Genomic DNA, 24,550 nt, shown 5'->3' on the forward strand with positions numbered 1-24,550 from the left:
CACCCACACCAATCAAAACCAAACACTACCGGCTATAAGTACAAACACCCAATAACCAACTTAACATCATCAAACTCACATTTCTCTAAATTGGGTATTATTAATAATATTATTAGGGTTGATCAATAGCATTTTTCAATGGCGCCAAAGGCTGATTCAGAAGCGAAGAAAGGCGGCAGAGGCAAGCCGAAGGCTACGAAGTCTGTTTCCAGATCTTCAAAGGCCGGACTTCAGTTTCCGGTTGGTAGAATTGCGAGGTTTTTGAAGGCTGGAAGGTATGCTCAACGGGTGGGTGCTGGAGCTCCGGTGTACCTTTCTGCTGTGCTTGAGTATTTGGCTGCTGAGGTATGTTTAGTTTGTTTTGTTTTGAAATTAGGGTTTCTTTTACAGATTTTGAAGTTAGGGTTTTTGTTTTTGGATTCTGTAATTTTTTTTTTTTACTTTTTTGATTCTGCAATTTGGGTTGCTACTTCTGATTCTGAAATTAGGGTTTTTTTTTAAAAAAAATTTGAAATTAGGGTTTTTTTAGATTCTGAAGTTAGTGTTTTTTTAATCTGAAATTAGGGTTTTTGATCTATTTTCTGAAATTAGGTTTTTTTAATTATTGAATTAGGGTTTTTGTTTCAGATTTTGAAATTAGGGTTTTTGATCAATACTCCAAAATTAATTTTTTTTTTATTTTTGATTTATAAAATTGGATGTTTAATTTAATTTAATTTAATTTGAACTGGATTCTGAAATTTGTGGTTTTGTTAATTGATTTCGGAATTTGGGGTTTTGTTTAAATGTTTGAAATTAGGGTTTTTGATTGATACCTTGATATTATGGGGTTTTGTTTTGTTGATTTGGTAATATGTATTCTGAAAATTGGGGGTTTTTTTGTTGTTATGATTAGGTGTTGGAATTGGCTGGGAATGCAGCTCGTGATAATAAGAAGAGCAGAATTGGACCGAGGCATATACAGTTGGCGGTGAGGAATGATGAAGAGTTGAGTAAGTTGCTGGGAGCTGTGACGATTGCAAATGGTGGTGTTCTTCCGAATATTCATTCGACTTTGCTCCCGAAGAAGGCTGGCAAGGAAAAGGGGGAGATTGGATCTGCTTCTCAAGAGTTTTAAATTGAATCGGTGTTATGTTTAGTATAGTGTTTATTTTCGGTTTGTGGTTTGTTGGTTATGATTCTGGTCTTGTGAATTAGAACTTATGTTGTTGAAATGAAAGCATTTGTCATTTTTCTTCTGTTTTTGGTGATTTGTTTTTTTTTTAATTTTTTTAGAAGTTATTTATATTAAAAGTCAATGGCCAATTAAAAGTTGCAAAAGCTTGAACTTAAAATGAATGAAAAGCCAAATGAAGTAAAAGCAATTCTGATTAGTAGTGGATGTGTAATCTTATGTGCACAAAATAAAGCAAACAAATAATTGATGATATGCTGTAAGAAATGTGGTTTTGTTAATTTACGCCCTACTTGCGGTGCGCACATATAATGTATATATGTGTGAACTCTTGGGTGGATAAAAGTAAAATAGCATTAATTTTGATGTTATTTTACTAATCTCGTGAAAATAACGTTAAAAGTGGTGGAATGTTAATCAGGTATCATGTGGTGGCGTTGATAGCCGAAAGACAACGGTACATGCACCAATCAGCCGGTGCCCCGATGATTGTGTCTTATGTGTCTTATGTCCAAGGCTTGATGCAAAACTACTATCGAGCCGGGGGTCTCATCGGAAGCAGCCTCTCTATCCTTATGGGGTTGAGGTAAGGTTGTCTACATCTTACCCTCCTTAGACCCTACCATAACTTTGCTATTGATGGGATATACTGAGTACGATGATGATGACGTCTGTTTTTCAACTTGGGTTTCTTTTGAAACAATTCTTACGAAAATATTTCACTTACTAAATCCGATTATTTGTTCTATAAAATACATAATTTTTTACAAAGCTACCCCGTGTACACCATAAATCGGGATCATTAAAGCTCTTTCACTAAAATGACATAGTTTTTTAGAAGTTTAACTATATTGTACCTTTGAATCAACAAGTGTGTAGTGTGTACAGTGTTACTGTTTGACTTTTATTTATTGTGTTTGACTGCTATTTGTTTAATGACTAAACTTTGTACACGTGGGGTTTGAACCTCTAACCAAGTATTTAACATCCTAATCACATTATCACTCCATCAAAGTTGGAATTGCGTTTGACTTCTATATATTGTGTTGCCGTATCTCCTTTTTTACAGATGTTCGTATGATATGTTTGTTTATAAGATTTGTCGTAAATATTTCTTTATAAGCTTTATTAGAAAACCCATATACCGTTGAAATTGAGAATTTACAAGGAAAAAGTTAAAAGAGTGTTGTATTTAGTTTAAGTATGTATCAAACAAAGAATGAAACATAATCTGTCTTGGTAAGAGTGTTGCATAACTTTTTGATGAAAATGTTTGAAAATGTGTATTTGTCTCTTTAGTTAACCACTATTTAAATTTCGAAAAGGTAAAAAGTAAAATTAGAGTTTTATAGATTTTCCCTCCTTTATAAAGGTCGAAAACTTATTTAAGTAATACTGAAAAGATAAATAAAATGTAAAGTCTCGTGGGCAGATACTTTGATAAGTGATAACGTTTTCCTGTATAGTCTTAAAATACGAAAAATTTGACTTTGAATAGGGAAAATGGTATGTAGGTCAAAAGCTGGTTATCGGTTTTAAATTTTTTTACAATGTTTAGACAAGTTGTAACATTGAGTTTAAAAAAAGTATTAAAAATGTAATTTAAAACTTAAGCAACGGTGTTTCAGCCGTGACATAGTTGGCGAATACAAATTCGGTGTAACTTCATTCCCTAAATTCTAATCACCTCCGTAGACCGACAAATGACATTATTCATTTTAAGATTAGACTATTCCTATTGGCAAACCATCATTGATTTACCACACTGTTTAGAATAAAAAAATATTAAAAAACATTGAATTGATGGCAAAGTAGTTTGTTCAAGCAAGCTAGTTTGCAACTCATATTGGTGTCACATGTCACTATATGAGTGAGTATATTTTTAATTTCTTTTTCTTTATTCTTTAACAATAATTTGTTTTATGTCTAATTTTGGGTTTTGCTAATAACTTTTAATAATTATGTTTTTATAAAAATTTAGTCTTGTTTAAATTTTTTTTGTGAGCGTATAAATTTTATTATAAAACGAGTTAGTTAAAAAATAATAATATAAAATTAACATTACTTATTTAAATATGTATGATGAATATAGTATTTTTAATATAAAACTATTATTTTTTATATTTCTAGCCATTTAGAAAAACAATTATAAATTATATTTATTGAAAAAATAATAATGAAAGTTGGGTTGCTAATGAGTGTAGAAAGTTTGGGTTTGATTGAATTGTATAAATAGAAGAGATATAAATTAGTTTTATAATAAAAGATTTATCTAGGTTGAAATAAAAAAAGGATGGAAATTGGGTGAAGGAGAAACATACAATCAACCCACCGTCCAAACGTCTCACAAATTCATTCTTGCAAAATATTTCTAACTCCAGTTAGGGTTATGAATGGTGGTCTTGTGTTGTTATCTACATACAACAACAGCATATGCTGCCCAAAAGTCACTTCAATATCAAGGTATAAGCTTACTCGTAATGTAAAGATCATTGCAGCATCATCTTCTGAAGCTGGTGTAAGTGGTGAATTGAAAAGGTCTTTGTTACTGGAACAAGTGGATAAAGAGTTGAGTAAAGGTGATGACAGAGCTGCACTTGCTCTTGTTAAAGATTTACACTCTCAACCTGGTGGTCTCAAAGCCTTCGGTGCTGCCCAACAGGTAGCCAAATAATAATAATAATAATAATAATAATTAATTAGGAGCATAAACGAGCCGAGCATAAACGAGCTCTAGCTTAAAGTTATGCCAAGTGTAACATTCTAGGCCAATCCCACATCGGCTTTAGACATGAGAGATTCTTGGTTTATAAGTAAATACCCTGCACCAACAGTTAAGCGTACTTAGATGGGACTAGTAGCAGGATGGGTGACCTCCTGGGCAGCCAAAAACAAATCCGTGAGCTCTTTGTGGACAAAACGGACAATAAAATTTCAATTTTAATAATCGAAAGTTTAACACATTGGCCGATAGTAATTCATACTGTTAATTTGACTATTGAAAGCCCTAAATTTCACGTTCATCGGCAACGACAATCGTGGTAGTTATTCGTTATGGATTCATTTGATTTTGACTCGATTACAAGCGGAGTTGTACCAAAATGAATTTTCCGGGCATACGAGATTGACCAGCCAGCTGGGTTGGTTTGGCTCACAATGATGATTATGAACTGAATGGGGGAAACATACAAGCGAAATTTGAGTGGAAATCAAATATAAATCGGTTATAATAAGTGTATGACTATTATGATATTCGGATTGCTCCTAGTAACAAAAGTGAAAGTTAGGACTGCTAACGACCAAATTGTCAGTGTGAATTATTATTATTGGTAAATAGGTCACAGTTTGGATTATTAAAATCCAATTTTCCTAAAAAGAAAACTCGATATGAGCCAAGGTTTACAGGGTGTGTGAATTAGCAGTTGTAAAAAGTTACACAGTGATTCATTTTGCTTATTATATATGTTGCAGATGATTATAACAATATGAAGTAAATACAATTTATTTCAATACAGGTACCCCAAAAGTTATACAGCTTAAATGAACTAAAACTGAATGGCATAGAGACTGCATCTCTTCTAGCACCAAAGGATAACACCCTTGGCACCATAGAAAGAAACCTCCTCATTGCTGCGTTCTTAGGATTCGTTTCTGCTTGGAACGCCTTTGATTTTGGCCCGGAAGAACTCTTATATATCTCATTGGGGATCTTCTTCATATGGACATTGGACTCTGTATGTATCCTAAAACTTCTTTCTGTTGTCACATGTTTATGTTTGTTTTTTCTAATAAACGAACGAACTTGAACACGCGCCTCATTGGTTCATGAACGTTCGTTCATTTAAATTTGTTTATGTTCGTTCGTTAATATATTATTTAAATTTTTTAGCCCCGTTACATTTGAGTCTTGTATTATCAACTTTTTAGCCCCATTACTTGTAAATTTTTTATTAATCCTCAACCATAGTGTCCAAAATCATATGAAAATCCAAAATAACCAAATTGTTCATACTCAAAAGAAAAAACTTCATAAAGTAATAAATATAAAAACGAAAGCAAAAAAATTAATAACCTCACAATCTAAAACAAAACAGAATATTAATAAGCTCATAATCTTAAACAAAACTGAATATTAATAAGCTCATAATCTAAAACAATATACATATATATATATATATATATATTGCTAACCAATAAAGTTTAATGTGTTCGTTATATAAATAGAGATTAACTGTTAATTATGTTAATCCCATAATTATTTGGTAAGCTGTTCAAGTATTTATCACATAAAATCAAATTAAATAGAAAAAAAATATAAAAATATGCACCTGCCGCTTTTACTCTTAAAATGTCGACTTTAGTCAACCAAGGCGGTTGACTATCGCCTCGCCCCTGAAATCTCACCTAGGCGCAGGGACGCACCGTTTTTAATAACTATGCATGTAATCTGTTTTCTTAAAATCTTAGTTTTAAAAAGCGACGTGACAATTGATACGTTTTGATCCCACAAGTCGATGCGGTGATCGATGCGAGGCTTTTACTATTAATAAAAAATATACTAAAAATTGTTTGCAGATAATGTTTGAACTTGACAACTTTGTAGATAATGTGGGAACTGATATGTTGTAGGTGGCTTTTGCTGGAGGATTTAGCAGCCTGGTACTTGATACAATCGGTCATAACATCAGTGAAAAGTATCATAACAGAGTTATTCAAGTAAGATATCATCTATCAAAAACTTGCAGCTACCAGCTAACTTTATGTTTTATAATAAGTTGTAAGGTTTATTTGTTGTAGCATGAAGCTGGACATTTCTTGATTGCATATTTACTCGGAATACTTCCGAAAGGATATACTTTATCAAGTTTGGAAGCTTTTCAGAAGGAAGGATCACTTAATGTTCAAGCTGGCACAGTTTTTGTTGATTTCGAGTTTACTCAACAAGTAAGCATGCATTCTTCGTATTGAATTCAAGTTTTGAAACTTGTTTTGTTGATCTTCTAATTGTCAATCACTTTCTGTACCATCAAAAGTAAATTTGTCAAAATTTTCTAATTTAACATGTAAGCCCTTGTCAATTTTTAACATGAAAAAAAAACCCGTTAAATGTGAGAAGTTTTGGAGGCAGAGTTTTATTGTGTGATTAAGTTACTCGTCAAACATGTTAAATAAATATATATTTGCTAGGGGTGAGCAAGAAACCGAAAAAACCGAAGTGAAACAAAAACTGACGGTTTGGTTTTATGTTTTTGTAAAAACCGCACTAAAGGTTCGGTTTTCGTTTTGCATGTAAAAAAACCAAAAAAACCGAGCTGAACTCCTAATTTTTTTTTATATTTTTATATTAAGTAATTTATAAGAATTTAATAAATATGTAACTTCAATATTTTTGATCAAATGTATAATAGTCAATTATTTTACAATTAACAAAATTATTTATAACTAAATAAATTATTTTTTGTCAACTTTTTTTTTTCGGCCTAAAATTTTCAAGCTCAAATGGCAAAAACCGAAAAAACCGAAACCAAAACGAAATCCGAAAACCCGAAACCGAACGGTTTCAAAAACTCCAAAAACCGAAGTTTTGGTTTTCGGTTTGGTTTTAGCCAAAAACCGCACCGAACCGCACCACGCACACCCCTAATATTTGCTAAAATTTTTGAAACTTTGTATGCGCAGATAAGCGAAGGAAGAGTAACAGCAACGGTATTTTTCATTTTTAATCATATTTAATTACATTGTTTGCACATTTGGTTCAAAGCAGAAATTTAGTCATCTTATGGAAATGAAGAAATGCATTTTTTTCAGATGTTGAACAAGTTTTCATGTATAGCATTAGCAGGAGTTGCAACTGAATATCTTCTTTACGGTTATGCTGAAGGAGGCCTTGCTGACGTCAACACAGTATGTACTTTGTTTATTATGGAATTTTAAAAAATTATTTTTTCTATAAAAAAAAGAGTGAACTGCGGTTTTCGTCCATGTGGTTTGTTCAAATTTGCGGTTTTAGTCCAATAATTTCATATTTGCGATTTTCATCTCTGTGGTTTCACGTCACTTGCAATTAAACCCATTAACCTCGTTAAATCTGGCCGTTAAACCCATCAATGCGAGGGGCATTTTTGTCCTTTTACTCCCCAAATAAATCCCAGTCGTAATTCGCAAGCCCCCCTCACATGAGGGGCTGAGGTGTATTTGGGGAAAAAAAGGACAAAAATGCCCCTCACGTTGATGGGTTTAACAGCCAGACTTAACAGGGCTAATGAATTCGGGTTTAATTGCAAGTGAAATGAAACCACATGGACGAAAATCACAAATTTGAAACTATTGGACTAAAACTGCAGATTTAAACAAACCACAGGGACGAAAACCACAGTTTACTAAAAAAAAACTTGTAGTAATTGTTTTTTTGTTATATAATATAGCTTGATAGGTTACTGAGCAGCTTGGGGTTCACTCAGAAGAAAGCAGATTCTCAGGTGAGATGGGCTGTACTAAACACCATCCTTATCCTGCGCCGACACAAACAAGTGCGTGCTCTTCTTGCCGAAGCCATGTCCGAGGGAAAATCGGTTGGGTCTTGCATTGAAGTTATTGAGAAAAACATTGATGAAAGCAATATTTAACCTCTTCATGGAACAAAGTTACTGTTCAATGATGTATATTTGTAAAGTTATTTTGTAAAATGATACATAGGATTATTTATTTGAATATTAGCTTGTTAAAATCTTATACCGATTTGGCCAGGGTGTTCAAGTTATTCGAATTTGAAAATTTTAAAGCTGAATTCGATTAAGATATTAAAAACCGACTCAAATAAGCTTGATGGAATAATTAATTGGACTCAATAGGGAACCGATTAGATTATTTAAATTCGTCATTTGAACTTGGTTCGGTTTAAATTTTGGGCTTATGGAGTCCGATTCGAATAATGAACACTCTTAGATCTAGCTCAAGCTTATTGACTCATGCAAATTGTTGAGCCTAGTTCAAGTTATTTGGCTGGACTATTTATTTCCTTGTATGTTGGTAGTCTGGTAATATATTGTCTGAGATAGTTGACTTGTTATTTGAGACTTTTATAAAAAGAAATTTATAAAATCAGTAAAACGATTAAACCGAACCAACTTGTCGAGCCACGAGTTGCAGGCGAGACGGGCATGGGGTCATATCTAGTCCAGTTGGAAAAATCGTGCCGCACTGACCCAGGTCGTATTATTATTGGCTTGAGCCCGAGATGACGTGGGCTCTAATCAAACTCACTAGTTCGTTTGAACAACCCCGCATACACACAATTGGGAGTATTTAGAAGAGAGAGAAGACGTGATAAGATTGTGAGTGGAGACGATTTATTCTCGTGGAGTGTGAGAGAGAGAAAATATTTTGACATGTCCTTATTGAGTTATTGGTGATACTTTTTTATAGTCGTATAGATATGTTGTATACTATTGTGGTTATAAGCTTGCTAAATTCTCAAAATAGTCTTTCATTATATGTTTATTGTCTTGGGTTTCGTTCTCTCTAATAATTGTTTATGTTTGTTTTGAGAAAACAAATAATCATCTTTGATTTATGTTTTGATTATACTGTAGGAGACATTACTGATGCTAATACATACATAAAAAACACTTATAAAATTGAGTACTATAGGTTATTCTTTTTCAAATTTGATAGTAAGAACATTTACAACCTTATCCCTAACCATATACTTCATCTAAAAATCATATTTTTTAAATTTGTTTATCACTTTATACATCTCATTCCCTATATGTTTTTATCTTTTTAGATGAAATATGATCTTTTCAATTAAATAAATAATATTTCTTTATTTGTTATTATTATTTTTAAATCTTTTTTCCACTCATATCTGCACACAAAAATATATATACTAAAACATAAAAATAAAATAAAGAGTGAATATTGTTTATGTTATGTATAAAAATGTTGGATGCAAACGATGAAAATGCAAAAATAAGATGGATGTAAATTTAGGTATTCGTATCGAATAGACAGGGACAAGTACTGATACATGCACTCGGTCCTAATTCAAAGTAAACAAATTTTAATTTCCGTGATTTAACCAAACATATTTTACCCGAATCATCTTGACCTGTCTCGCTTTTTGCCCCCCCACTAGAAGCGAGCAAATAAACCGGTTAACTGAATCGACCCAAAATCGAACCGAAACTGAACCGGTTTGAAACCGTTTATGCAGAAACCTCTTTGGAACCGACTGAAACCATAGGTTCGAAACCGGTTTGTAATTTTCTCCACCAAAACGGTTACAAACTGGTTAACCAAACCAAAACCAGCCAAAACAAAGCAAAAACCGGTCAAAACCCATCAAACCGAAACCAATTGTAAACTAGTAAAAAAACCGGTTTCAACCCGAACCGAAACCGATCTTAAATCAGTTTTAACTTTTATTAACCAAGCCAAACCGGTTTCAACCCAAACTAGTTTTAAGTTTTAAACCTATTTGTGCGAAACAAAAACAAACTCCATGGAGACAGTTGGATATATAATAAATGGAGGAAGTATGTATGTATGTATGTATGTATGTATGTATGTATGACTGAGTGTATTGAATAATTTAATATTATTTAGGGAGAAGTGAGCTGGATGAAAGTCATACTTGCTTGCTGTACTCACTCACTGGACCATTGAGGCATTCATTGATTATTATTATTATTATTATTATTATTATTATTATTATTATTTTTCAGAGCAGTCAAACTCATGAGTTCCGGTTAGAGTTCTTGTTCAGGCCAACAATATGATTGAGCAGTTCATCAATTTTGTCATTCGACCACCCAGGTATCATATATATATATATATATATATATATATATATATATGTGTAGGTTAATTGCCATTGCAGATCTGTTTGTTTCCATGCCCTAATTTTCAATTGGAATATTAATATTATTGATTAATTACCACTTATCATCACATTTAGGTTTATCATTTTATTCACCACTCAATTACTTACTTTTCTTCATTATAAATGAGTTACTACTTATATCCTAACCAGTTAATGCGGAAAAATATCCGATATCGGTAATTTTAATATTATGCAGAGTTTATATATATATATATATAGCACTTTAACGCTAACAATTCAGTATACAGAAACAGGATCAAATACATTTTATTCTTAACATGAAAACGGTGAGAACCAATTTGTTGTTATGATTAGGTTTATTTTTATAGGTGTTTTATGTTATTTTTTGTTCGTATTTGCTAATTTTCTATTATGAGACGTTATAAGTATTTGCTTATTTATATTTGGTTGTTATTATTTGATGTTTTCTTTTGCTGTTATATGTATTTGCTGGTATATGCTGTTATTATTTTGTTCTTGATTTTGATTCTTTTGTTGTAGTTTTTAGGTTCTTTTCTTTGTTATTATAAGTCATTGTTTATGTAGATTGGTATTGTAGTTGGTATTGTTTCTTACGTTCACATTTTTAAATAAATTGGCGTTATTTCCTACGTACTCATGTTAAGATCAAAATGTACATGAACCTTCCCCTAGTATACATACTCTCCTACTACTATTAACAAATTAACCTTTTGCAACTAGCGGTTCGGTTTGGTTATTAGCATTAACCGAACCGAACCGATTGGTTATCGGTTCGGTTAATTTCGGTTAATAACCGATATCAAACATGGGCTAAAATTTTGCTTATAAATACATGAAATGAAGGTATAACTACATGAAATGAAGGTATAGATATATGAAATTGAGATATTAGTACATGGAATGGAGATATAAATACATTAAAATGATAGTACTAAACTATTAATACGTATAATACATGAAATAGAGGAAAAAAGGCTGGAAAATATGAAAAAAAATGAAGAGTTTGGTGCGTTTCGGTTAATTTCGGTTACTTCGGTTCGGTTCGGTTTCGGTTATTGCTCACCCCTATTGCAACTGCCAAACACACTAACAATTGTAGCAAGTAGGAACTAATTAAGACTCAAAACACCGACATTAAACACTAAAAGTTGAAAATTAAGATTTAAAACGCTGATATTGGGAATATCGATGATATATCGGTCAATATCGCCAATATTATTGGTACCGATATTTCACATGATGACCGATAACCAAGATACCACCGAGATTGACTGCATAGCTTATATCCAACCTCACTTTTCACTTACTAGTTACAAACTTAATTGAATTCCCATTAAAGTCTTGTGAATGATTGATTGATTGATTACACAGAGCCGAGTATAACCCGGAACAGTATTTATGGGAAAAGAACTTCACTCTTGGTGGAAGGACTTTCAGAAGACAAGACCTCGAGGCAAGTATGGACGGACGGACAAACAACTAGTTACGTATACTTGTTTTCATTTGTAAAGATTTCTTAATGACATTGTTTGCGGTTTGCAGCTGACGAATAGTAGAGGGCATACCTTGCGGATGACACGTGTCTCCCTTGTGTCGTATACTGCCATGGAAACAGGTACCTTTGTTTTTAATTAATCACATTTATCTGCACTATATATAATACATGAGACAAGGGTAAATTAAGACACTTGATTTTAAAAGTTTTACAAATGCTAATGCATAAAGTACATGTGTAACGAGGGGTAAACTTGTCATTTAAACACAATCGCCCAACTTACAAGTTTGCCCCCCTCATCTTTAACCATATTATGTTTTTAATTTTGATGCCGGTTTTGATGAGTTTTTAGTTAAACTTATGAGCCCAACTGTTAGTACCAACTTTTGTTCGTCCAAAACCGAAACTGAACCATTGAAAATTGAAACCGAACCGTTACTAACGGTCTGGTTCCTGTTTGGTTTCATAGTTTAAGCTTGATGATAAATTTTGTGAGAATGCTACGTTGGATGTGTGGGCACACAAGGCTAGACCGAATAAGAAACGTTGTGTTTCGCGAGAGATTAGGGGTGGCGAACATAGCAGACAAGATAAGAGAGTGGAGATTGAGATGGTTTGGACATGTAAAGAGAAGACAGACGACGAATCCTGTTAGATCCGTAGAAAACATTACTATAGAGGGGAGGAGGGGTAGAGGACGACCGAAATTGACTTGGGATGAGAGGATTAGGCATGATTTGATAGACCTAAACCTCTCCGAGGACATGGTTGAGGATATGAATTCGTGGAGAAGTAGAATTAAAGTTAAGGATTTTTAGAGAGAATTGAATACCTTAGGGCTTAGACTTAACTTATTTAGGTCACATACCATAATGGTATTTCCCTTACATATATTATTATTATTATTATAATTATTATTAGCTTTTATATAGCTGTTAAACTGTGATCTTATTATTAATATTATTATAATTAGTAGTAGTTTTTATATAACTGTTAAACTTTGATTTCCTTTATTTTGCTTCATACACATGTACTTAGAGCCGAGGGTCTCTCTGGAAGCCACCTCTTTATTCCTTTGGATAGAGGTACGGTGTGCCTACATCCCACCCTCCCCAGACCCTACTTATAGCTTTGCTGTCAGTGGGATTTTTACTGGGCATGATTGATTGATTGATTGATTGATAAATTTTGTTAAAAACGATTTTAATTAAACTGTATTATCATTTCTAACCGCATCAACAAAATATTTATGAGAAACTTATTTATGTAATCATCTGTGTGTGTATATAGTGGATGCAGGGCAGATGCAAATGAGGCTGCCGTTATTCTTCTACCATCAAACATTACTGTCTTCACTCTTGATTTCTCGGGTTCAGGGTTATCGGATGGCAATTACGTCAGCCTTGGTTGGCATGAGAAAGATGACCTCAAGGTTGTTGTCTCGTATTTGAGAACAAATCAACAAATATCTCGTATCGGTCTATGGGGACGCTCTATGGGTGCAGTTACTAGGTTGCTATTTTTTTTATTTCTTATATTTTAACACCCTCGATGCAGCTTATTTATTGTATTTTTGAATTATGCTTTGCAGCTTACTCTATGGTGCTGAAGACCCTTCTATAGCTGGAATGGTGTTGGATAGTGCTTTCTCTAACTTGTTTAATCTAATGATGGAACTGGTTGACGTGTATAAAATACGGCTACCCAAGTTTACGGTAATTTAAAGACTGTTGATTGTTTTTATCTTTTTATGTACACCAGACCAATTCTTTCTATTTAATCTGGTGAAGGTGGCTCTGCAGTACATGCGTCGAGTGATTCAAAAGAAGGCAAAATTTGATATAATGGATATTAATGCATTGAAGGTCGGTCGGTCTATCTGTATCTAATAATATAGACATTAGCAATCAAGTTATATCCATGACATACACAAGTTAGCATTATAAATTGCTGCTGCAGGTTGCACCGAAAACGTTTATTCCTGCTTTATTTGGACATGCCAAGGGTGACAAGTTTATACAACCCCACCATTCAGACCTTATCTCTCTTTCCTATGCGGTATAAAATCTCATACTTCGTTACAGATATTATTATTATTGTCATTAATATTAAGTTTGGAAATAATAATGTATACTGCAGGGAGATAAAAACACGATAAAGTTCGATGGCGATCACAACTCAACTCGGCCTCAGTTTTTCTATGACTCGGTATCTATTTTCTTTCACAATGTTCTTCACCCTCCTCAAGTATCACCAAACAGATATTTTGACCTGGGAGATCTTCAGGTTGAAGAGGTAATTTCTGTTTTACCCTAATGTTTTCGCTTTCAATAATTCTTTTTTTTTAAGGTTGTTTTCAATTTTCTGTTTTGATTGGTGCAGTTGACTGCTGCTGCAAGCATGAGTAAACCATCACAATTCCAGGTATAGATAATATTGTTGTTCTTCTTCAAACCATGCGTTTTCTGTTTGGAAGTTGACTTTTCTTTACCAATGTTTGCAAGCCCCCATTTGAGGAGTGTTGTTCTTATACAAGCTCAAACAGAGAGAGTTGGGGAGGATGCTCATCGCTGGGCAGTGTTGGTGAACCTTTTCCAGACTTCAGCACGTCTAATGACGATGACACGGTCTCTCTCTCTCTTGTGCGTATATATATATGTGTGTGTGTGTGTGTATAGGATTAGGATCATGTGAGAACCATTTTGAAATTGAGAACTATGAGAACCATTTTGGACCACAAAAAAAAACTCTTTAAAAAAATAAAAAAATTATAAGACAAAAAAAAACTCGAAAATTAAAAAAGTAAAAACCAAAAAAATTTATTTTTTATCCCGGTTTCTAAAAAAAAATAGAAAAAAATTAAAGAAAAATATCGGTTTAGCAAAATCATACACATATGTATAATACTTCTTTTTTTAATTTTATACATGTTATTCTTTATACACATATGTACAATTAAGATAAATTATAATGTACATATGTGTACATTGTAAATCGAGATGAAATACAAATATACATATGTGTATAATTAGGTGTTTTTTTTATGAAGCCGGAATGAAATATAAGAATTTTGGTTTTTTAACTTTTTAATTTTTTTTTTGTTTTATAATTCTTTTAAATATTTTTTTAGAGGTTTTTTTAGTGGTCCAAAATGGTTCTCAATTTTCAAATGGTTCTCTTAGGATCCTTACCCTATATGTATATACATGCACGTGCATAATTTAAAGTGTGCCAGTTAATGTACCGAAAACTGTTGGTATGTTGTCAAACAAATCTTAATGGTACAACTAACGGATAGTATGTTGACTTTTAGGGGACATTGAAGGTGCTTGCAACACCTCTTCGAAGCGGACAAGCAGAAGCAATAGCAGCAGCAGATGCAGTAAAGGATAAAAAGAAAGTCCCAAAACTAGAGGCCCTTAGTCAGCGCCTGCGCCTCTGCATTCTGAAACGCGTCAAGCATAGGAGAAATCATTCATCCTGAATAGCTGTAAAATACTTAGCTTCTAGGATTCAAGATTCTGTAACATCTGGTAACAACTAACATGCCATTTTTTTATGTACTGATTAGAAGTGAAAAAATGAATGTTGTACATTTGTCTTTTAACTGAAATATTTTAATATCATTTAAGTTGGGACTAAAACTATACTAAAAATTCCAACCATCTATAATACATGTTTTGAAATTTTCTTTTCTTCAACTAGTAAGATGAAAAAAGAGAGTTAGAATCAATAAAACAAAATATATGTATACATTTAAAGGTGGGCATTATATTATGGTTTGGCTTCTTGTCTCCATTTGTGGAGTTCTTTTTCTACACTCTGCCTTGCTGCATCGGCCGTGCTTTGAGCGTTGTCGATCTCTTGTTGTATTTCCTTGTTTTCATGCAGGCCTTTCTCCAGCTTCTCAAGGACTCCTTTCTCTTTTTCTTTAATTGTTTCGAGCTGAGCCGTGATGGTTGCCACTTTCGTATCAGCTGCAGTTGTTGCTTCTTCGGCTTTTCTACTCAACGCTTCAAAATCCTGCGTCGTCAACGCGATGGTATTTGAATCATCATCCACAATCCCCGAATCCGTTTCTTCCTTTTTCGAGGACGACTGTTTACGGATTTGATCATCTGCAAGCTCCTTCGCTGCTTTTGCTTCTTCAACCTGTTTTCGTGCGGTCTCCAGCTTGGCCTCGGTATCTTGGATCGCCAGCTCTGACCGCTGCGCTTCCCTCCAAAATATTTCCACCTGTTTCTTCATTTCCTGTTCTTGCTCTGTTGCCTTTTCAGCCTCGGACCACAGCTCGTGTAACTTCGATTCTAACTCGTTTACATGAGTCGCTGCTATTGTTTCCTTTGTTATCGCCTCTTGGACTTGCAGTTTAATTTGGTCTAGTTCCACTCGCAACTCTTGGCTTTTTAACTCGTCTTCTTTGCACACGGTAATATCCCGCCTTACATCCTCCAGTTCCCGCTTCAAGGACTCGACCATATCTCTAATACTTTTCTCTTCCTCCTGAACTTGAATAAGTCGCATTTTAGCCTCGTCGACCTCCGAGTTTGCAGTTTTTAACATTTCCATATCTGCAGCACGCACTTCTTCCAATTGGTCCCGCAGCACGTTAACCGCTTCACTAGTTTCCTTTAGTCTTTTTTCGAGATTTCCGGACGCAGGGTCGACTTTCTTGTTTAAACACTCGGTTCTTTTCGAGTCAAGATCTTCCTTCTTGGACTCTATGAGGGCTTCCTTTTCTTCCATACGCCTGTCGTGATCTTCTTCAGCTTTCGCAGACGCAATCTTGACGCGCTCAAGGGTTTGACTCATGGCTTCGACGTCCTTGGAGAGCTGGCTTATTTTCTTGCGGTTGACTTTGGCGGCATGTTGGGCTTCTGCAGCCCGCTGAAACGAAGTCTGCTTTGCAACCAAGGCCATCTCGAAATCGTGTTTGAGTTTATTAAGTTGTTTCTTGGCTGCAATAAGTTCCTTGGCAGCTTCTTTGTACTGGTCTCTTTCGCTGTCAACGGCTTCTTGCCAAGCTGGCTGGTTTTCCAGTTGTTCAAGTCGAGCCTTAGAAGCCTCCGTCTCCTCTATTGATGCATGTTTAGATTCGCTTACGTCCTGTAGCCTGTTGGTTAGCTCATTCAATGTTTTATTCGCCTTTTCTAGTTCTCCAAGTGCTTGGGCTTTCATAGCTTCTGCGGTTTTAACATGTTCTTTGAACTTATCAATCTCCTTGAGGATCCAATGCAGTTGTGTTTCTCTCCCCAATACGCTCTTCGAAAAGATAAATTTACAATTTAGTTATAAGATAAACATGCATGAACGCATGTCACATTAATAAGATTTAGAGTGAACTGCGGTTTTCGTCCCTGTGGTTTTTCCAAATCTGTGGTTTTAGTTCAGTAGTTTCAGATTTGCGATTTCCGTCCCTGTGGTGTCATTTCACTTGCAATTAAACCCGAATTCACTAATCTCGTTAAACCCATCATCGTGCCCTTCACGTGAGGGACAATTTTGTTCTTTTTTTGCCAGATACACCCCAACCCTTCACGTGAGGGGCTTGTGAAAAGGGACAAAACTGCCCCTCACATGAGGGGCACGCTGATGGGTTTAACGACCAAACTTAACGGGGTTAGTGAATTCGGGTTTAATTGCAAGTGAAATGAAACCACATGAATGAAAATCGCAAATATAAAACTATTGGACTAAAACCACAGATTTGGACAAACCACAGGGACGAAAACCGCTGTTTTCTCTAAGATTTAAAATATGTACGTACCTCCTCGATAGTTCTGGTTTTTTTTAAGACAGGTTTGTCGGCTTTGGGTGATGCTTCAACGAACATAGTAACAGCAGCCTTAACCGATTCAAAAGGTGGTTTGGTATCAATTTCCCCGACGGCTTGCTCATTCCCTCGAGGGGACGCAGCAGCTGCATTTTGGCGGTTTCTTGCTTGAAAAGGAAACATTATTCTGCTTTCTTTCTTGTACCACAAACAGATGATCACATTTAGCCTAAAGTACACGTATGCAGGTTTCGACACACAGAAAAAAGATGAAATCAAAACGATTATTAGACGTACAGAGAAGAGAAAAGAAGATCCTGTGTTTCAATTCTCTTCTCTGTATTTTGCAAAATGATGGGAATTTGGAACCAAAAACATAAGGATGGTCAGCCTCATTTTGTGGGACATCCTAAAGATGAATATTGGAAAGCTTACTATTTATAGAAAATTTTTCTTATTTTCTGTTTTATAAAATCTAGGCATGGAAATAGCTCAAGACAGGCGACGAAAAAGATACGACCCTGGGCCTATTTAATCAAAATAAGCGCTGGAATTCTCCATTTTAGTCGTTGACTTTGACTCTCCAGTCTCCACTAATTAAGCCGTAGTCGACTGGTTATGTGGGAAAAGATGGGTTGACCCGACCCGTCGGATACTTGTTACAAAACCTCAAATCTTCCATCCGCGTGTGCACGTTGATAGTATGGATTTTATCAGAATGTTGGTATCGTGATGAATTTATTTGATCGATCTTTGTCTACTTCTTTCGGGGCAAGGATAGGTTTCGGGAGAGGGGATGTGGCGATGGTGGCCAACACAAACATTTTGTTTCAACTTTTTATTACCGGGAGTGTACAATGAGACGGCTTTAAAAAACCTGTGACCGAAACCATGGTATAGTTTTATCATAGAGAACATTTTATATTTACTGCTGGTGCACAAGATTCAGTTCATATTATTTTCATATTATTCTTATTCTTATATTTCCTCCATAATCAGCAGGTGACAGTAGATAACAAGCTCATGTAAACGATAAGCATGAAATGTAAATGTAGCGGTTTATTACAACATTTTCCAGTTTGTAACTAACTAGCAGCTAAGCAACACAATCACAACTTGGATAAGGTCCCTGCAGTTGGCCTGCAATAAGACAAATTCTCAATCAAAATTCCAACCAAACTAATAAACATTCATCGTTAGTTGTATAACATAAGATGATATACATAATACTAACTTTTTAGCCCTTAAAAGCAATAGATCTTAGTCTTGACATTAAATTATATATCTTCCACTACACATTTAACTTAAGGAAATGTGACAGGTTTTGGATCGGAACGGGTTCGGTTCAGGTTTCAAGCCAACACGAGTTTTCACCCGTGACGGGTTGGGTTTTGGTTTCTTTTTGGTCGATTTCGGACTCGTTTTTGTCCGTTTTTTCAGTTTCGGTTTTGTTTGGTTTGAATTCTTTTAGCTTCATTTTGATTGTTTTATTCGATTTCGATTGATGTGGTCCGGTTTTGGCCAGGAAACATTTTAGTGTTTTAGATATTTTAATAGAAAACCCCTAAAAAATTTAAAAAAAATAATAAAAAAATCATAACTTTATATATAAATAAAAAACAAAAAATCTAAAAAAACTAAAATGTTTCGGTCGTTATTCTCGTACACAAAAAAAAAAACTCAAAACCCGGTCCGACCCTAACCTATTCCGACCCAAACCAAATCAACCCTTTTTTTAATTGACCCATTCTGACCCAAACTCATCCTGACCCAAACTCGTTTTGACCCATGACTCGTTCGACCCAACCCAACCAATATGCCACCTCTACATGAAAGCAATAAATTTTACTTTTCAGAATTTAGATTATACTAGTATATCAACTTTTCAGAATTTAATTATTACTTGAATGAATAATAAACTTACATGAGCTCCAGAACCAATGCAGATGCTCCTCCACCGCCGTTGCAAATCCCAGCAACCCCAACCCTTCCATTATTTTGCCTCAATACCTGCAAACGAGCATTTTTGTAAGACAAACTCAATGAATGACGAATAATATACCATAAACATACCCCTAGCAAGGTGACCAAAATCCGCGCTCCACTGCAACCTAGTGGGTGACCCAAGGATACAGCTCCACCATGAGCATTAAGTCGTTTCTGTAAAAAATCATAACTTCACGACAGTGATAACTTTATAATTCAAAAGAAAGAAAGAAAGTTGTTAAAGACTACTAACTTCATCGATTCCCAGCAGCTTCTGGTTTGCCAAGGCGACAACCTGCAAAGCCAGTTCGGTTTACCAACACACCGAAGAAATGAAAATAATGGGTTCATAAATAATTAAATACTTACTGAAAATGCTTCATTGATTTCATAGTAATCAACTTGAGAAGCCGTCAAGCCAGCATTCGAAATAGCCTTCGGTATTGCAAGGGATGGAGCTGTAGTAAATAATTCCGGGGCCTATTATTCACCCAATCGTCAGTCGTTATGTATGTATGTATGTATGTATGTATGTATGTATGTATGTCACAAAATAATAATACAATACAAGTTACCTGAGCAGCATCAGCAAAACCTCTTATTTTAGCAATCACTTTTAATCCAAGTTTTAACGCCTTTTCTCCACTCACCAGCACAAGCGCAGCCGCCCCGTCACTGTCCATCGGTTAAAGTTCGTTATGTTCTCGGCTTCTCGCAACATATATCTTTTAACTAAGTTATCATAATTACATACCTTATACTTGAAGCATTGCCCGCAGTCACAGAGCCACCATCTGCCTTGAAACTTGGTCTTAGATTCCTCAATTTTGTAGCATCAAACTATAAAAATACATACAAATATTATTATTTTCTCTAACAATCATATGGTCATAATATTTTTTATTAAAATTTGCATTTAATAGGTACCTTTGTCAATCCTTCATCTCTATCAACGAGTTTAGCGGCCTTCCCAGAAACTTTCACCTAACACCATCCATGATTGTAATTAGAAAGCAATGCATTGTTTTGAGTAGGCGTGGCAAATGTGACCCATGGGTTGTATTAAAATGTATATAATGGGTCAGAATGGGTCAAAGCGGGTTGACATTTCTCGAGTTTTTTTTTTATGAAACGAGAAAAACGGAAAAAGCATTTTAGTATTTTCAAAAAAAAATTCAAAAACTAAAAAAGTAAATATACTAAAAAGTTTTTTCTGTTTTGACCCATTTAAAAAACCCCTCATTAAAAAATTCAAAAAAAATTAAAAAATTAAAAAATTATAACTTGAAATATAAATCAAAAACTAAAAACGTAAATATACTAAAAAGTTTTTTCCGTTTTTCTCGTTCCATAAAAAAAAAACTTAAAGAAATGTCAACCCGTTTCAATCATATTCATTTTTAGTTTGACCCATTATATACATTTTAATGCAACCCATTCAACCCAATGGGTCACATTTGCCACCCCTAGTTTTGAGCGTATTTGAATCTCACCGGAACGATTTCCCATTTGAAGGCACCATTCTTTTGCGCAGCAATTCCACGCTCGAAACTCCTAACAGCATAATCATCCTGATCTTGTCTTGTTATCTTGTAGGTGTTAGCGCATAACTCACCACACACTCCCATACCAAAGTCATTGTAAACATCCCACAGCCCGTCTTTCACCATCCCATCTATGATGGTCTCATGTCCTAGACGAGACCCCCGTCTCGACCCTGCTACATATTTAGGCGCATTCGACATGCTTTCCATTCCACCAGCCACTGCAATATCATTCGCGCCAGTTTGAATGCTCTGCGCTGCAATCATCGTTGCTGAAACAAAACAAAACAATATTATTATACAATTAATAATAAGTTAATTAATGAAGATGGAAACAACCTTTCATCCCGGACGAGCATACTTTGTTAATAGTAGTGCAGATGACGGTATTGGGTATGCCGGCACCTAATGCAGCCTGCCTTGCAGGAGCTTGGCCTAAATTTGCGCTCAGGACATTACCGAAGAAAACTTCTTGCACTAGTTTAGGATCAACGTTAGCTCTTTGCAGAGCAGCTAAAAATTAAGAAACACAAGAGTTCAATCAAACCTTAAATTATAAGCACTACCGTATTCGTAGACAAGGAAACTCAATATAATTTTTATTTTTTTAGAACGGCAACTTTCTTGTGTGTTAGGCCACTGCACTGTCCACCTGTTGCCCCACTTTGGCTAGACTATGTTGTCTTGACTATTAACTGGGCCCACACTGACTCCAGAGTGGCTTGGGCGTTCTCCCGGAAAACCATACTGCCGATTGCTAATTGACAGTCATTGTGCCACCACAAGGGCAAAACTCTCTGGCATAACACACGGGGTGACTAAAACCCGGGTGGGCTCAGGATTCAAACTGACAACCCAACCTTGTACAAGGCCTAGCTTAAATCTTTCATTGCCAGTATCCACCTAAAGTGCCACAATTCGGAATTGAACTCGGGTCTCCATTTGGAGAACCACTACGCCACAAGTGAGGGATAGTAAACTCAATATATAGGGGAAAGTTAACATACAAATGAAATTAACGTGTTAACTGTGAGAATCAAGTAGTGTAATTACACTATGCTGCAATTACACTGCACTATATAATTACATTATGTTGTATATATATATATTAATAATATATAAATATAAAGGCAGGTAGGTAGCTAAGTAATTACTAATTAAGTAAGTAAGAGTAACCTTGAATAGCAATGGATCCGAGGTTGGTTGCAGATAAAGAAGAAAGAGAACCGAGGAAGTCACCCATGGGCGTACGAGCAACACCCACGATACAAACATCTACATGTACAAAAACAAAAACACATTCAAAAAAATTAAATAATTATGGGATGAATTGAGGAAAAACTTATAAATAATAATATTGTACCTCGAGGGTTAATTTGATCGGAATAAGGAGGAGGCATGATCAGCAGCAGCAACTATTGGGAGTCGGTGAGAGAGAGAAGATTACAAAACACAGATGATAACTACAGACTTCAGTTTGAGTCCAAAACTCAAACTCAAAATTGATTATTATTATTATTATTGGGAGGGATGGGAAGGACGTGTCAGCACCAATGGGTGTTTGACTATTGTCTTTTTTATCATTATTACTCGTATTTGTTTAATTTACTTGGGAAACTCACCAAATTATCAACTTATAAATTCACTATTTTTTATTACAAAAAGTAAAATAAGATAAATTGTAAATATATAATCTCATCATTTTATGTATTTACTGATAATAACTTTACCTTTGGAATTCTCAATTTAAGGTTCAACCTTCTAACTATTTTCCTCTTAATTGGCATTCGTTAAAAAATATCACTAAATGATTTTTTTTTGAATTTCAAATCAATGTTTTAGGACTTTTGATCGGAAGAAATATACGAGACGACTGATATACAACTTATCTCGAAATGGTTAATCAAATGGCTTGATTTTTATTAACTAGAAATTCAAACACCCGAATTGAAACACTGTTTAGTCGTTTGAATCACCGTTTCGAGATACATTTTACACCAGTCGGCTCGTATCCTTTTTTCGATCCCTAAAACGTCGGTGTGAAATTATGAAAAGCGTTAAGTGTTTTTAACGGTATAATAAACCACAAAATAAATAAAAGGAAAAAGGTAAGGAAATGAAAGAAGGAAAAATTCCATCCCACATTGGTGGAGGAAAGAAATGGAGAAGGAACCTCCATAGTATAAATAGGTTTGTAAACTCTTGTCCCACATCGCTAGATTAACAAACTAGTGAGGTCTTTATAAGAAATGAAATTTCTATGTTAATGTTCTTATAAGACATATCACACCCAGTGATTCTAGCGGAGCGCACGGGCTCCGGCTCGTGCAATATGGCGCTTTGATGTCGCACTTTGCACGCTCGCATCGCCGCGAGCCGCTTAAGGAGCGCCTTAGTATTTTTGTTGGGAATTAAGATTTTTAATAAAATAAAATAAAAATAAAAATCCTTCCATCGCGATACGCGACGGGTTTAGATTACCCATCGCGTACCGCAACGTGGAGGTTACGCAGAGGACACGTAGCCTGCCACGTGGCGTGCCACGTAGCAGGCCTAGGGCTGACTCAGCGAAGCTATAAGATGCTTCGCGATACGCGATGGCCGTTGTGTATGGCCATCGCGTACCGCGATGAATTCCAAAATCAGCTATAAATAGGTTGTGAACGGGACATTCATATTTGCTCAAAAATTCTCTTCTCTCTGAAAACACACACACACACACATCAGTATTTTATAAAGTATAATACCCAAGTTATCGTAGCGATATCCTATCCGATCGAAAGAAACATACACGAATCCAAAAGCTCTGCCTGTTAAGGTAAGACATTGTGCCATCGTGTAAAGTTTCTAATCTCGTGATTATCGTTATGATTGTTGGTTTTATACTAATCTAGTTATACTACATTGTGTTTATCCTAGGTGCTTAATACCAGGAGGTGTTCTTTAATTATAAACTTACAAGGTGAGACATTCGAGTTTTTGTACAACTCATATTTGCGTGAGACAACTATTTTTCCAACATTGTCATGATCATTTCAAAACCTACAAAACTCATGGCAAATGTTCTAAATATTTTCAAATATATTTTTAAAAAGTATTTTAAATACATTACAGTGATTAAGTCTTTGTAGACTTACGGGATGGTTACCACAGTCATAGATACGGTCGAGTGACAAGTACCTTTCGGTAATTTGTAAGCAGACAGATGTAAAAACATCTTAATGCTGTAACTGTAAAATGTGTCATTTACAAATGAATGTACTCACCAGTATTTCTTGCTGATCAAATATTTTAAATATGTTTCAGGTGACTTGTTAGAGACAAAGGAATAATGCCTGCGGGCTTCCAGCTTAAATAAGTGGCTTGTCACAAGAATAAAGAAACGTGTTTTGTAAATAAGGGTTTAACCCTATAAAACTTATGTGTGTATCAAAAGGGATTAAATTCCCGTTTTATCATAATAATAATAATCATGGTGTTTTTATAACTCTGATCATTTTTCCTAACTACGGTTCTGATGAAATTTTCCGCTGCAAAATAATTTAATAAACACCGATACCACCAATCAATAGTCACGGCTTCCCATCCCGGGGTATAGGGGTCGGGGGCTGTGACTGCGGAAGTGGTATCAAAGCCACTGGTTTAAGCAATATGAGTATTTTAATAATACCTAATCTTAAAAATTAATGTTAGGAAATACATGCATTAACCT

The 24,550-nt window shown here is 34.9% G+C and overlaps 4 protein-coding genes and 1 pseudogene across 5 annotated transcripts; 3 read left to right on the forward strand and 2 right to left on the reverse strand.

Annotated features, from left to right (window-relative positions):
• LOC143592391 (histone H2AX) lies at nt 1-1,178 on the forward strand. The gene is made up of 2 exons (XM_077072324.1): nt 1-345; nt 896-1,178. The coding sequence occupies exons 1-2, from the start codon at nt 139-141 to the stop codon at nt 1,115-1,117; spliced, it is 429 nt and encodes a 142-aa protein (XP_076928439.1). The 5' UTR covers nt 1-138; the 3' UTR covers nt 1,118-1,178.
• Nucleotides 1,179-3,559: 2,381 nt separating this feature from the next.
• On the forward strand, nt 3,560-7,922 carry LOC143592392 (uncharacterized). The gene is made up of 7 exons (XM_077072325.1): nt 3,560-3,836; nt 4,690-4,908; nt 5,804-5,890; nt 5,972-6,118; nt 6,854-6,880; nt 6,983-7,078; nt 7,600-7,922. Exons 1-7 carry the CDS (start codon nt 3,564-3,566, stop codon nt 7,798-7,800), a joined length of 1,050 nt encoding a protein of 349 aa, XP_076928440.1. The 5' UTR covers nt 3,560-3,563; the 3' UTR covers nt 7,801-7,922.
• Nucleotides 7,923-9,677: 1,755 nt separating this feature from the next.
• On the forward strand, nt 9,678-15,142 carry LOC143592397 (uncharacterized; annotated as a pseudogene). Its single transcript, XR_013145924.1, has 12 exons — nt 9,678-9,711; nt 9,782-9,842; nt 9,963-9,991; nt 11,412-11,497; nt 11,583-11,655; nt 12,826-13,047; nt 13,127-13,400; nt 13,495-13,593; nt 13,675-13,830; nt 13,918-13,959; nt 14,040-14,162; nt 14,849-15,142. The product of XR_013145924.1 is annotated as an uncharacterized LOC143592397 (transcript).
• A 63-nt stretch (nt 15,143-15,205) lies between these two features.
• LOC143592393 (WEB family protein At5g55860-like) lies at nt 15,206-17,517 on the reverse strand. Its single transcript, XM_077072327.1, has 2 exons — nt 17,303-17,517; nt 15,206-16,797 (listed from the first exon to the last, which is right to left on the reverse strand). The coding sequence occupies exons 1-2, from the start codon at nt 17,489-17,491 to the stop codon at nt 15,310-15,312; spliced, it is 1,677 nt and encodes a 558-aa protein (XP_076928442.1). The 5' UTR covers nt 17,492-17,517; the 3' UTR covers nt 15,206-15,309.
• Nucleotides 17,518-18,251: 734 nt separating this feature from the next.
• On the reverse strand, nt 18,252-22,326 carry LOC143592394 (acetyl-CoA acetyltransferase 1-like). Its single transcript, XM_077072328.1, has 12 exons — nt 22,202-22,326; nt 22,015-22,113; nt 21,178-21,351; nt 20,788-21,110; nt 20,222-20,278; nt 20,049-20,134; nt 19,870-19,969; nt 19,664-19,774; nt 19,548-19,589; nt 19,382-19,468; nt 19,233-19,318; nt 18,252-18,448 (listed from the first exon to the last, which is right to left on the reverse strand). Exons 1-12 carry the CDS (start codon nt 22,236-22,238, stop codon nt 18,418-18,420), a joined length of 1,233 nt encoding a protein of 410 aa, XP_076928443.1. The 5' UTR covers nt 22,239-22,326; the 3' UTR covers nt 18,252-18,417.
• Nucleotides 22,327-24,550: the final 2,224 nt, after the last annotated feature.

The sequence above is a fragment of the Bidens hawaiensis genome, unplaced genomic scaffold (assembly GCF_021521415.1).
Source record: "Bidens hawaiensis isolate Kalapana, Puna unplaced genomic scaffold, B.hawaiensis_p1.1 tig00040723_1, whole genome shotgun sequence".
Taxonomy (NCBI): domain Eukaryota; kingdom Viridiplantae; phylum Streptophyta; class Magnoliopsida; order Asterales; family Asteraceae; genus Bidens; species Bidens hawaiensis.

What these genes read in the sequence shown, in the direction of transcription:
- LOC143592391 (XM_077072324.1), top strand. Translation starts at nt 139, where the DNA reads ATGGCGCCAAAGGCTGATTCAGAAGCGAAGAAAGGCGGCAGAGGCAAG. An exon ending in TTGAGTATTTGGCTGCTGAG is followed by an intron (nt 346 to 895) that starts GTATGTTTAGTT and finishes TGTTATGATTAG; the next exon opens with GTGTTGGAATTGGCTGGGAA.
- LOC143592392 (XM_077072325.1), top strand. Translation starts at nt 3,564, where the DNA reads ATGAATGGTGGTCTTGTGTTGTTATCTACATACAACAACAGCATATGC. An exon ending in TCATATGGACATTGGACTCT is followed by an intron (nt 4,909 to 5,803) that starts GTATGTATCCTA and finishes GATATGTTGTAG; the next exon opens with GTGGCTTTTGCTGGAGGATT. An exon ending in ATTTCGAGTTTACTCAACAA is followed by an intron (nt 6,119 to 6,853) that starts GTAAGCATGCAT and finishes TTGTATGCGCAG; the next exon opens with ATAAGCGAAGGAAGAGTAAC.
- LOC143592393 (XM_077072327.1), bottom strand. Translation starts at nt 17,491, where the DNA reads ATGTTTCCTTTTCAAGCAAGAAACCGCCAAAATGCAGCTGCTGCGTCC. An exon ending in AAACCAGAACTATCGAGGAG is followed by an intron (nt 16,798 to 17,302) that starts GTACGTACATAT and finishes ATCTTTTCGAAG; the next exon opens with AGCGTATTGGGGAGAGAAAC.
- LOC143592394 (XM_077072328.1), bottom strand. Translation starts at nt 22,238, where the DNA reads ATGCCTCCTCCTTATTCCGATCAAATTAACCCTCGAG. An exon ending in TCAAATGGGAAATCGTTCCG is followed by an intron (nt 20,279 to 20,787) that starts GTGAGATTCAAA and finishes GGATGGTGTTAG; the next exon opens with GTGAAAGTTTCTGGGAAGGC. An exon ending in GGCAATGCTTCAAGTATAAG is followed by an intron (nt 19,970 to 20,048) that starts GTATGTAATTAT and finishes ACCGATGGACAG; the next exon opens with TGACGGGGCGGCTGCGCTTG.